General features: G+C 43.2%; 1 protein-coding gene across 1 annotated transcript in view; it reads left to right on the forward strand.

The window, feature by feature from the left end:
• The first annotated feature begins 208 nt into the window (after nt 1-208).
• FBXO28 (F-box protein 28) overlaps nt 209-12,294 on the forward strand; it is a 52,063-nt gene continuing 39,977 nt past the window's right edge. The window contains exon 1 of the mRNA XM_004700159.2: nt 209-298. Within this exon, the coding sequence (XP_004700216.1) occupies nt 209-298 (90 nt within the window). The remainder of the gene's footprint in view (nt 299-12,294) is intronic.

The raw sequence follows: 12,294 nt of genomic DNA on the forward strand, positions 1-12,294 counted from the left end.
ATCGAGAAAAAGAGCAAACTTTGCCAGAAGACCCAGGCATGTACCGGAGGCCATCCACAACCTCCCAAGATCCCAAATCTTGTTTTCTTAACCACTGCTTTCTAACTGGTATCTCTACCCTCAATAGTCTGCCTTTCAGTAGTCTTCCTTTATCACAAGAAACCTTTTGATAATCAGAGATCTGACTAAGTCACTCTGCTGCCTCAGCATGGCTCAAGCGTCCACAGCGATGGTTTTTAAGTGTTCCGCGGAGTTCCAGGATTTAGTTGACTGGGGAGCACGAGAAAGACTGAATGAGGTGAGTCTTGGGCCTTCCACCTGGCTTCACCTCTTCTTTGTGTAGGGGAGAGAGCGTTGGTAGTTCAGTGGCAAAACTCTTGCCTTCCAGGGTTCAGTGCTTGGCCAATGTCCTTCAGGCACAACCACCACCTGCTTGTTAGGGAAGGCATGAATGTCGCTACGATGCTGAACAAGTGTCAGCGGCGCCTACAGGCTAAGGTGCAATAGGGGGGAAGAAGAAAAAAAACAATGCTGGCGATCTACTTCCAAAACTCAGCCATTGAAAGCCAGCTGGTTCACAATGGTCAGCTCCATGAGTTCCCATGACGATGGCCAGGAAGGAGTGGGTCGTGTTCCGTTCCCTGTGCCTGGAGTCCCCTGGGTCAGAGGCCAGCTCTACCACAACTGACAGCAACATCAATGTTTCAACGTTTCACACTTCTCTATGAAAGATTCTCTTTGTTTAAAAAAGAAAAAAAAGGATTCACACGGCTCTATCAGTGAGGGACCAATTAAGAGAGAAGCCATATGGAAATTTGAACAAGGAAAGTATTCACTAGGGCAAGGGATTGTGTGGGGAGAAGTCTCGGGTGCTCAAGAGGAGACAGGAGCCTCAGAGCAGCCAGGCCTGTGGAGGGAGCTAAGATACAGCACTCAAGGCAGGGAGGGTTCCATGGACCAGAGCTGAGAGCCAGACCTTGCGGTAGGGGGTCCAGCTGTGACTCACTGCATGGCAGAGCAGTCGCTGTGAGTCATGTGGAGAGAACTCACTCAAAGTCTGCCCTCTGGAATTTACCAGAAATCTGTCTTCTCGGATGCCAGGGAAAGCCGCTAAACTGGTTCATTCCACCACCGGAGAACTGCTGCTGACTCCTCGGGGCTGCAGAAGCCGTCATGCCGAGAGCACAAGACACGGTGCTGTGGGAGGATGTTTGGTGTCAGACGGTGATAAAGAAGGATGGAAGGTGGAGGCATGTCTGACCTCTGCCTGGTGGTCCTGGGTCAGTGAGGAAGGAGCCTGCAAGCAGCCACGTGGGAACCTGCAAGCCAAGCTCTTTCCAAAGCCTACTGACATAGCTTCCCATCGCGTCAGCCCGCGAAGGAAAAGCATCTTTAAAGGGGTCTTCTTGTAGCTATCTTCATATTTTTCTTTGGTTTGTCACGTTTTTAAAAACCCAAACCAAACCCATTACTGTGGAGTCAATGCTGTCTCATAGCAACCATCCATCGGGCTTCCGAGTAGAGAGCCTCATCTTTCTCTAGAGGACGGGCCCTGCTGGCCCTGTGGGTGTCGAAATGCCAACCTCCAGGTGCAAACACGCCAGCCACTCCCTAGGAGAAAGATGCGGCTCAGTGCTCCTGTGAAGATGCACAGCCATAGAAGCCCTAGATAGGGTCACCATGCACTGGAATGCAGCGGGAAGATGGGCTTTCTGTTCCCTAAAAAGTTACAGTCTTGCAACAGAAAGTGGGTCAAGGGAGACCTCGGACAGTGTAAGATATGACAAAAGAATAATTTATAAAGTATCAAGGGCTCGTGAGGGAAGAGGGGAGCGGGGAGGGAGGGGGAAAATGAGGAGCTGATGCCAGGAGCTTCAGTGGAGAGCAAATGTTTTGAGAATGATGAGGGCAATGAATGTACAAATGCGCTTTACACAACTGATGTATGTATGGATTGTGATAGGAGTTGTATGAGCCCCTAATAAAATGATTTAAAAAAAAAAAGGTACAGCCTCGGAAACCCACAGGGGCAGTTCTACCCTGTGCTATAGGGTCCCTAAGAGGCAGAATCAAGTTGAGGGCAGTGAGTGAATGGTGACTTTGAATTGACTTGGCAGCAGGGAGTTTGATTGTATTTTTTCTCCCACTCAGCTGTGGGTGACTAACTCACCAACCTTTCAGTGAGCAGCATGGTATTTACCCTACTTCCCCACCAGGGCGTCTTGGGATCACATAGGCCATGGTATTTGTTCTAATTGTTCCGGTAGTTTGAAATGCACTCCCACCTTTTAATTAGGAAAGCCCTTCAAATATCCTGACCCCATCTTCTGAGAGGAGGCTGGTTCAGCCAGTCTCCTCTGAGATTCCCCTGAGAAAATCTGAGAAGATCCTTCAAGTCATTAATAGCTGCTCCTAACTCCCCCTAAAATTGAGGGGAGGGAGAAAAGTGTCAGTAAACAGCGAGCTTGGGAGAGACGACTATAGAAGATCAAAGGTATAAATCTGACCTGAACAGATCTGCCCGTCAAGCCTCCCTGTGATGCGGGCTGGACCTGATCTGGTTTCCAACATTTTCTGTGGTTTTTCGTTTGTATTGTTTTCTTTGGTTTTTGTCTGTTCATGTTAGAGTGTGTCTCAGAGGTGTTATGTCCAGGGAGGTCGCCCTCTTGAAGTTGTGTCATTTTTGGTATATGAAACTTAAGATTGATGAACCTAGAGCAGCGGTTCTCAACCTGTGGGTCGTGACCCCTTTGGGGTCTAAACGACCCTTTCACAGGGGTTGCCTAAGGCCATCAGAAAACACATATTTCCCATGGTTTTAGAGACACCTCTCCTCTATCCGTCTCCAGGCAGGTCCGCCCACATACAGATACGCCCACATACGAGTACCTGGTATGAAGACTGTTACCCATGCTACACCATGCTTCAAGACATTTCATTTATTTGTAATTAGAAATAAATATTCCACAATATATAATTACATATTGTTTTGTGATGAATCACTGTGCTTTAAAAATGTTCAATTTGTAACAATGAAAATACATCCTGCATATCGTTCATCCACAAAGCCAACATCTTTTTAGACATTAGACGTAGATGAATCTTCTGCAGGCCACTGGACATCCTGTTACAGAAGGGTCGCAGGGAGGAGATGAGCCAGTCAGGGTACAGTGTAGCAATGATGAAATATGCAACTTTCCTCTACTTCCTAAATGCTTCCTCCCCCCAACCCCCCACTATCATGATCCCAATTCTGCTTTACAAATCTGGCTAGACCAGAGGATGTACACTGGTACAGATAGGAACAGGAAACATGGGGAATCCAAGACAGATGATCCCTTCAGGACCCGTAGCGAGAGTGATGATACCGGGAGGTGGAGAGAGGGTGGGGTAGAAAGGGGGAACAGATTACAGGGATCTACATATAACCTCCTCCCTGGGGCACAGACAACCGAAAAGAAGGTGAAGGGAGATGTCAGACAGTATAAAATGACAAAACAATAATTTATAAATTATCAAGGGTTCATGAGGGAATAGGGAGCAGGGAGGGAGGGGAAAATGAGGAGCTGATGTCAGGGGCTTAAGTGGAGAGCAAATGTTTTGAGAATGATGAGGGTAATGAATGTACAAATGTGCCTTATATAATTGATGTTTGTATGGATTGTGATAACAGTTGTATGAGCCCCTAATAAAATGATTTTTTTTAAAAGAAGTAGATGAGTCTACACAAGGACCAGCATTGTATGTCAAAGTTTACAATGTCGATATGAATATGAATTGGAATAAAACCTGGCAGACAACGTCAGATTGAATCCCCATGATCATTTGAATGATGCTAGAGTGACATCCCTATTCTTCACTTGAATGATTTTTTCTAAAAGTAGAATAACAATATGAGCGCGCTTTCAAAAGTTCATGGCAAATGGAACCTTTTGAAGCCCCCTCATATGTGTTTCATCTGTGTGAACAATGTCTTTACAAAAAAAAACAAATGGATTTTTCTGTTGTTGTTGTTGTTGTTTTCCTATCTTTTTAAGTTTCTTGACTGCTGCTGTCATAGCCATTGTTTGTGGATCCAAGTAAAACAAAGCCCAGTCAACAATTCTAATCTTCTGTCGACCATGATGTTGCTGATCAATTCCAAGGGTCTTTCTTTTCTTTATGGTGAGGTATAATTCACATTGAAAGCTGTAGTCTCTGATCTTCAAGTCTTGTTCACTTTGGCAAGCAAAGCTGTCTTTTGTTAACAAATCTTCCTCCAATCCTGATGTCCTATTCTGTCTTAACGTCCAGCTTCTCTGATTATTCAATCAAACCCTGAAACACACCTTTCCTGATCTCACACCACACCGTATCCCCTTGTTCTGTTCCAGGTGTACAGATACCTCTGGAGCACAGTTAAATGTTCTGGAATTTCCCTCCAATCCTGATGTCCTATTCTGTCTTAACGTCCAGCTTCTCTGATTATTCAATCAAACCCTGAAACACACCTTTCCTGATCTCACACCACACCGTATCCCCTTGTTCTGTTCCAGGTGTACAGATACCTCTGGAGCACAGTTAAATGTTCTGGAATTTCCACCCTTCATCATGCTATTCAGGACTTGTGATGATCCACGGAGTCAAAAGCTTTTGCATACTCAATAAAATATTGGTAAATATTTTTCAGCCAAGGTCTATCTGACATCAGCAGTATCTCTTGTTCCACATTCTCTTTTGAATCCAGCATGAATTTCTTTTCTGGCAGTTTTCCTGCAGTCCGTGTAGTGTTGCAATCATTATGAATTACCTTTAGCAATATTTTACTTGTGTGTGATATTAATGATCTTGCCCAATGGTGTATACATTCTGTTGGCTCATCTTTCTCTAGGATGGACACAAATAATAGATCTCTTCCACTCAATTGGCCAGGTAGCTTTCTTTCAAATTTCTTAGCATAGATGAGTGAGCACACATTTGTGGAAATATTTCCATTGGTATTCCATTTATTCCTGGAATCATGTTTTTTACTAATGCCTTCAGAGCAGCTTGGACTCCCTCCTTCAGTACTATCAGTTCTTGATTATATGGTACCTACTGAAATGAAATGGTTGAACATCTACCAATTCAATATGCTTACCTGAGTAAGGTTTATAAAAACAAAACAAAAACCCATACATAGTTCATTCCAATTCACAGAAACTCTCAAACCCCTATTGATTTAGGGCATGATGGAAATGGCCGAGTTAGGTCTGTTCTTTCTCATATATAAAGCCCGTCTTCTCATGGAAGTGCCAATCAACAGCTTAAACTACCCTTTACCATCCCTAGTCCCGGAAAAGGAGATTAACAGACAGCGTCTGCATCACAGTCAATTGATTTTATCACATCAAGTATCAGGCATCATCAGAACAAAAAATCTTATCATAGTGAATGAGGGGGGGGAGTGCGGAGTGGAGACCCAAAGCCCATTTGTAGGCCACTGGACATCCCCTTACAGAAGGGTCTTGGGGAGGAGACGAGCCAGTCAGGGCGCAGTGTAGCAACTATGAAAAATACAATTTTCCTCTAGTTCCTAAATGCTTCCCCCCCCCACCCCACTATCATGATCCCAATTCTACCTTACAAATCTGGCTAGACCAGAGGATGTACACTGGTACAGATAGGAACTGGAAACACAGGGAATCCAGGGTGGATGATCCCTTCAGGACCAGTGGTGTGAGTGGCGATACTGGGAGGGAGGTTGGGTTGGAAAGGGGGAACCAATTACAAGGATCTACATGTGACCTCCTCCCTGGGGGACGGACAACAGAAAAGGAGGTGAAGGGAGACATCGGACAGGGCAAGATATGACAAAATAATAATTTATAAATTATCACGGGTTCCTGAGGGAGGGGGAAGGGGGGAGGGAGGGGAAAAATGAGGAGCTGATGCCAGGGGCTTAGGTGGAGAGCAAATGTTTTGAGAATGATGAGGGCAATGAATGTACAAATGTGCTTTACACAATTAATGTATGTATGGATAGTGACAAGAGTTGTATGAGCCCCTAATAAAATTATTAAAAAATGAATTTTATCACTTTCAATCAGAGGAATTCAAAATTCCACCCATTCGTAATTCCAGCTGATTCTCATATCAACAGTGTGAAAGGAAAGACAGGAGGCCATATTCCCTTTTAACAATATGAAACTGGAAACACAGCTGTGAAGAAGCATATGGCCATCCTGCACAGCAGGTCCCTGTCTGGAAAGGGTCCGGGGTCATATGCGGCCATGATGCCACAGTTAGGGTGCAAAACGCTGCTGAAAAGTCCATACATTTGTTTCGTTACAAACATTTGTTTAATTTGTAAAGTATACCCAAAACAAGCATTGATTGTAATGCTTGAAACAAAGCAAGTATTTCTTTTCAAATTTTCAAGGCTCGGGAAGCAGAGAGAGATTGAAGGTGAGGATTATGAAGAAGGGTGAGGAAACTTTTGAGGGTGGTGAACGTGTTCTTTGTCTTGATTATGGTTACGGCTTCATGAATGTATACACATGTCAAAGCTCATGAAATCGCACACTTTCTCTGTAGTTGATTGTATGTTGATTATACCTCAATAAAGTTTTTTTTAATAGAAAAAAATATATTTCTAAGGGCACCGTTCCAATATACATAAACAGAAGACAATTTCAATGAGCTGACTGGCAGGAAGTGGTTTAAATTGTTCAGAGAGCTGTGTTCTATTGTTTAGCTATCCGGTCAGCCACGCCTGGCCCCTAACTTGCTGACCACACATGAAACGTTAAGGAAGTAGAAGGGCTTTTTACGTGACCATTTCAAGTAAAACCAAAGTTGCACATAACTGCTAGACTTATAATTACGATCGAGGAAGGCGCAACAAGTCACCTTTTAGAGGACTTCCTGTGGGTTTCCTTCAGAGTAACAGTCCCCATAATGTATTTTAAGCATACTTCCATTTACAGAGGAGTCTTGGTAGCATAGTGGTTACATGTTGTCATGCTAACCACAAGGTCAGCAGTTCAAAACCATCAGTCACTCCTCAGGAGAAAGATAGAGCTTTCTACTCCTGTAAAGAGTTACAGTACAGTCCCTGAAACCCACAGGGGCAGTTCTATCCTACCCTTGGGGTCACTATGAGTCAGAATTGACTCACTGACACAGAGAGCCCATTTATAAAAACTCCCTTAAATCCATCATAGCAAGAAAGATCAAACAAATGAAATCAATTCAGACCACATTGTAATGCATTCTATGAAAAGACAGCGATACCTAAATAAAAAGAAATCCACCCCCTCTGCCAATTTGTCATACTGTGTTGCTCTGAAGCTGAAAGTAAAGCTTCCGGGCAAAGACAGACTAGGAATAAAGAAGGCCTGGCAATATACTTCTCACAACTAGTTACAGAGTATTGTCCAGTATAGACATTAAGCAAAACCTCCAGTATGGACTAAACCACGTAAATCATCATGAAGATGGCACAGAACAAGGCAACATTTTGTTCTGTTGAACACAGAAGTCAACTGGATAACAACTAACAACAGCCAATACAAAAATAAGATGACACGATTAGCAAAGAGAAAACTTAAGACGATTAGTGAAGAGAAAACAGCCACAGGTAGGAAATATTTAACTGTAAGGCAAATATTGAATGCTAAACACTCTCAAGAAAGGGAAATGAAATAACTTCAAAGGGTTTGGGGACCTGCAGCAATAATGAGTAAGATGATCGCCTGTTTACATGGCTGGAAAATGGGGAGAGGATGCCAATAGCTCCTCTCTTTCCCTTCAGGCCTCAGGCACACTCTGCTTTCTCCCGAAGTTTCCATACCAACCTCACAGCAACTACATTCCAAAACAAAGCTCCAGGAGAAAGGCTATGTTGGAAAACACTTAGATTAAGGCCAGAACTAAGGAAGAAACAACTTCAACACTTAGCATTTTGTGCATCTTTAGTTTTGTGACTGCCTAGAATCAGGATCTAAAGCTGTAGAAAGACTAAGGAACCTTTGCTGTTAGCTGTCTGGGAGTCAGTGCTGACACACACTGGCCCTGTGTACAACAGAAAGGAACACTGCTATATTCGAGCCCATCGAAATTCATAGTTGGAGCCCTGGTGCCAGTCCATCTCCTTCTTTTCCGCTGACCTTCTACACTAGCAGCATGATGCTCTTTTCCAAGGACTGGTCTCTCCTGAGAGCATGTGCAACCTAAGTGGGATGAAGTCTCACGCTCTCGACTTTAAGCAGCACTCTGGCTGTACTTCTCCCAAAGCAGATTCGTTTATTCTTCTGACCATCTGTGGTCATTTCAATATTCTTACCAACACTCCAATTGAAAGGCATCAGTTTTTCTGCAGTTTTCCTTAAACGTTGCCTTGCTTTTGGCACCCGAGGTGCACGTTTTACCCTGAAGTGATGCGGCTAGTTCACTCCCTCCAAAGAAGAGGAAGACAAGGAACTTTTTATTAGAAGGTGACACGAGCGAGGTGACTGACAGCGAAACAGGCTGTGTTTGTGGTGTGCTGTTTGAAACCGGAATGCACAGAGAACACGCACCTATTACTTTGGGGAGTCACGTAGCGCTGTTTTACATTAACTCATGTTTCAGGATAACAACAGGAAACAACTGGTGATCATGAGCCAGCAAGCAACACACACAATAAGGTTCTTTAAGTCTTAAGCCAGCCTCAGGATGTCTTTGTTGACTAACTAGATAGCAGGGCCCAGCTTTTAATCACTAAGAGTCAGGTAAATAAAGAAGACTCTGAGCATTGTCTGAGGTGACAGATAATGCTAGGTGACATCCACATCCAACCTGTTTGTCTCTGAGCAATTTAGAAAATTCTATAGACACTCCATTAAGTAGAGTGTCTTAGGTGAATTGCCATTTGTTAGTCAGGGGCTTTTTTTCTTTTCTTGAATTGCATTAAGTAAAATAACGGGTTATACTTTCACATGCGTATGAAGTGATTGAAAACACAATTTTTATTATTTTAAAATAATTTCAAGATACAGTAATTACACAAGACAGTTGCAAAGAGACAAGGGATTCTTGTAAGCTCTCTGTGAAGTCAGTAAGTGTTCACAATTTCATCATGTTTTCTGTATCATTCTTGGTCTATTTGAATATAAGGGTACACTGAAACATCCTATCTTTTCTCCCCTCACTTACCTCAATAGATATTTCCTAAGAACAAGGACATTCTCTTACAATTATCCAAATCAGGAAATGTAACATGATCACAATATTACCATATGACATATGAGGGGGTACTCCCCCAAAATGAAAAAAGTTCCACTGGGCAAAGCCTCCATGGTATGCATTTTTCTCACTAGGCAAGCATCCAGCAACTCACTCTGAGTTAGTGCACCCAGTGGCATCACCTGGAAAGGTTCTCTGTTGTCACAGTGAATTTTTTCATATAAGGAGTTTCACTTAAACATTCATTTTTTATAGGGGCTGGTTAAGAGAACAGCATGTGACTGTGAAATTTTGTTTCCTGCTTGGGAAAAATGCTTCAGGAACTGTTGTGATGTGGAACATAGCTTACAAGGACAGCACTAAGGGAAAAACTCAAGTATAAGAGTGGTTTTATAATTTCAAAAGAGGTGAAATGTCTATTGATAACAAACCTCATTCTGGATGACCGTGAACTTCCCAAATGAACAAAAATGTTGACTTGTAGTGCATTTGGAGTTCATTCCACCAGGTCAGACTGTTAATCCAGCTTTCTCTTTACAGGTCTGAAAAGATTGGGTAACAGTGTACAACACAAAAGATCTAATTTGTGGCAGATGGGGGACTGGTTTTGTCATCATGACACTGAACCTGCTCATGCAGCCATCTCAGTAAGCCTGTTCTGGGCAAAAACAGCATGCCTCTCTTGCCCCACACACCTTACTCACCTGACCTCACTCTGTGCAACGTCCATGAATGAAGAGGGACATGAAAGGACAATGATTTGACGGCATAGAAGAGGTGAAAATAAAAAAGGGAGGTGCTGTTTGGAGCCATCCAAACAGATGAGTTTGAAAAATGTTCTCAAGAATGGCACAGATTTGACAAAAGTAATAAGTGTAATGGAGAGTACTTTGAAGGTGATAAAGTGGTTTTGTAAAAAAAAAAAAAAAAACATAGCTTTGAAAAAAATGTGGTTTTTTATACCCCCTCATATATCACAGTAAATTAAAAAGTATTGACACATAACATTGTATACAAGGGATCTTAAAAGCTTGTGAACAACCAGGTATAAATATCATTCCATTTGGAAGAAGAGGGTAGGAAATCAAAGATACATGGTTATCATTAGTCTAGTGGAGTAATACACCATGTGAATATCAAATTCCACAACGCTGAGACCAGAAGGACCTAGGCAGTGCCCAGCTGTCTCTACCAGCTGCTCTGAAAAAGATCACATTAAAACGTCCTGGATCCAGTGGGAGAAAAATGTAGAACAAAAATGTAAAAATAATAAAAGAGACTAGACTTGCTCATGGTGTAGAGTGATTGGCTCCATGACCCTTAGTCACTCTTCAGGTCTGGAAATGAACTCACCTCCCTCACTCAATTTTTATCCCAACAACAGAACTAAAGGGGAGAACAGTCATACTAGAGATGTAGGAACACATTAGGATAATTATCCATTTGCAGCTAAAAGGACAGCATTTGCCCAAGAATAGAGTGTAGAAGGGTTAGGAAAGAAGAAAGAGCGGAAACAAGAAACAGGGAGAGAGGAAGGTAAAGGGTGCTATACTGTGCGAATTGCAATCAGAGACATGGAAAAAAGTATGAATTGTTAAGTGGAAAATTGATTTCCTCTGTAAGCCTTCACCCAATTCATAACAGAGGTTTTTTTAAAAGGTACAAAATCCTAGCATATTCGTGGGTTGACACTGCCGACTCTGTGGCTAGAACCTAACTGGTAACCCATTACACCTCCTGGGTTCCAAATACAGAATCACAGAAATAGAAACACTTATTTAATATATGTATGTATATATATATTGAGAAACAATAGCTCCACATTTATATACATGTATATATATGAAGCTATTGTTTCTCAATGTTTCTCCACCAAGGTCACACACTTCTGAAGGCAGTGTTCCCATCTCTGTTTCCCTTCCGCAGAGAATTACCCATGTTTCGATTTCCACCATGGCAAATGGCAGTTTGGGCATCCCTGAGGGACTCCACTCATGCTCCTTTGAAACTATCTTTGGGTTTGGGCGACAATGCAAAGTCTGAAGAGGCACGGTCGGAGCTAGAGCGGGCTGGAGTAAGGTTTCTTCGCAAAATGCTCACAGGACAACCCTCGCAGAAGGAGCAGGTGCATTGTCATGATGGAAAAAGATTCCTTCGTGGGCTTTCCTGGGCTTTTTCTCACCCCTGCAGGTTTCCGTTTTCTGAACACTTCTTCCGAATAAGCCCCCATCAACAGCCTGTGCACTTTGAGAAAAAAATCTACCAAGATTATCCCTGCAGAGTGCCCCCCAAAAGTCACCATAACCCTCTGAGTTGATCTTTCTGCTCCAATTGAACTGGCCTCGCAGATCCCCCTCAGCAACCACTGCTTTGATTCCACGTTTGCTTGCACTTGACCTTCTATTTGGGGACCCAGGTAAGCATATTGCCGAGAGACCTTGTCTGGAGCTATCACTGAAACATATGTTTGGTTTGGAATGGATCCATGCATGTGTGAACTGGAGCCCCAGGAGCAATACTTTTTGTTTACTTACCTTAGAATTCCATATTCAAAATGTATCAATCGTCCCAAGAATATCTTTTTATAGCGATTGCCCTCCTAATTGAGGGCCCAGCGCAGGATTATCCTGTGGGAAACTGAGGACCTGGAAGAAAATGTATGTGGCCTGCTCTCAGCACTGTGACCCCAGGGCTTGGCATGTCTGCCCCAGCCCTAGAGTGAGGCACACCGCCGTAGTCCAAAATATGGAAAGTGCTACCATATACATATTCCAGGACGGATGTTTCTCTACATCACATCTACCCCCATACATGCTAATGTAAAGCTGTCTTCTACAGACACCTGGCTCCTCACGTAAGCAGTTAAAGGAAACTTATCTCTAAGAGTATCCACTCCCTTTGTCCCTTATTATTAAACAGCAATTTGCACCTTTTGTCTCTTGTATACCTGCTACTCCCTTTGAGGTATTCCCTGTGAGGGCTAGGGACATCCTGGCCTTGAGGATGATGACCTCAATTAGAGCAGCCAGTCCACAGAGAGGACCACATGGCCAGCCCCACTATGAGACATGATGCCCCTTACTGACCCATGGCCCTGTGGGGGACAGT

Source organism: Echinops telfairi, unplaced genomic scaffold, assembly GCF_000313985.2.
Source record: "Echinops telfairi isolate 266 unplaced genomic scaffold, ASM31398v2 ScPeMD7_7424;HRSCAF=8462, whole genome shotgun sequence".
Classification (NCBI taxonomy): domain Eukaryota; kingdom Metazoa; phylum Chordata; class Mammalia; order Afrosoricida; family Tenrecidae; genus Echinops; species Echinops telfairi.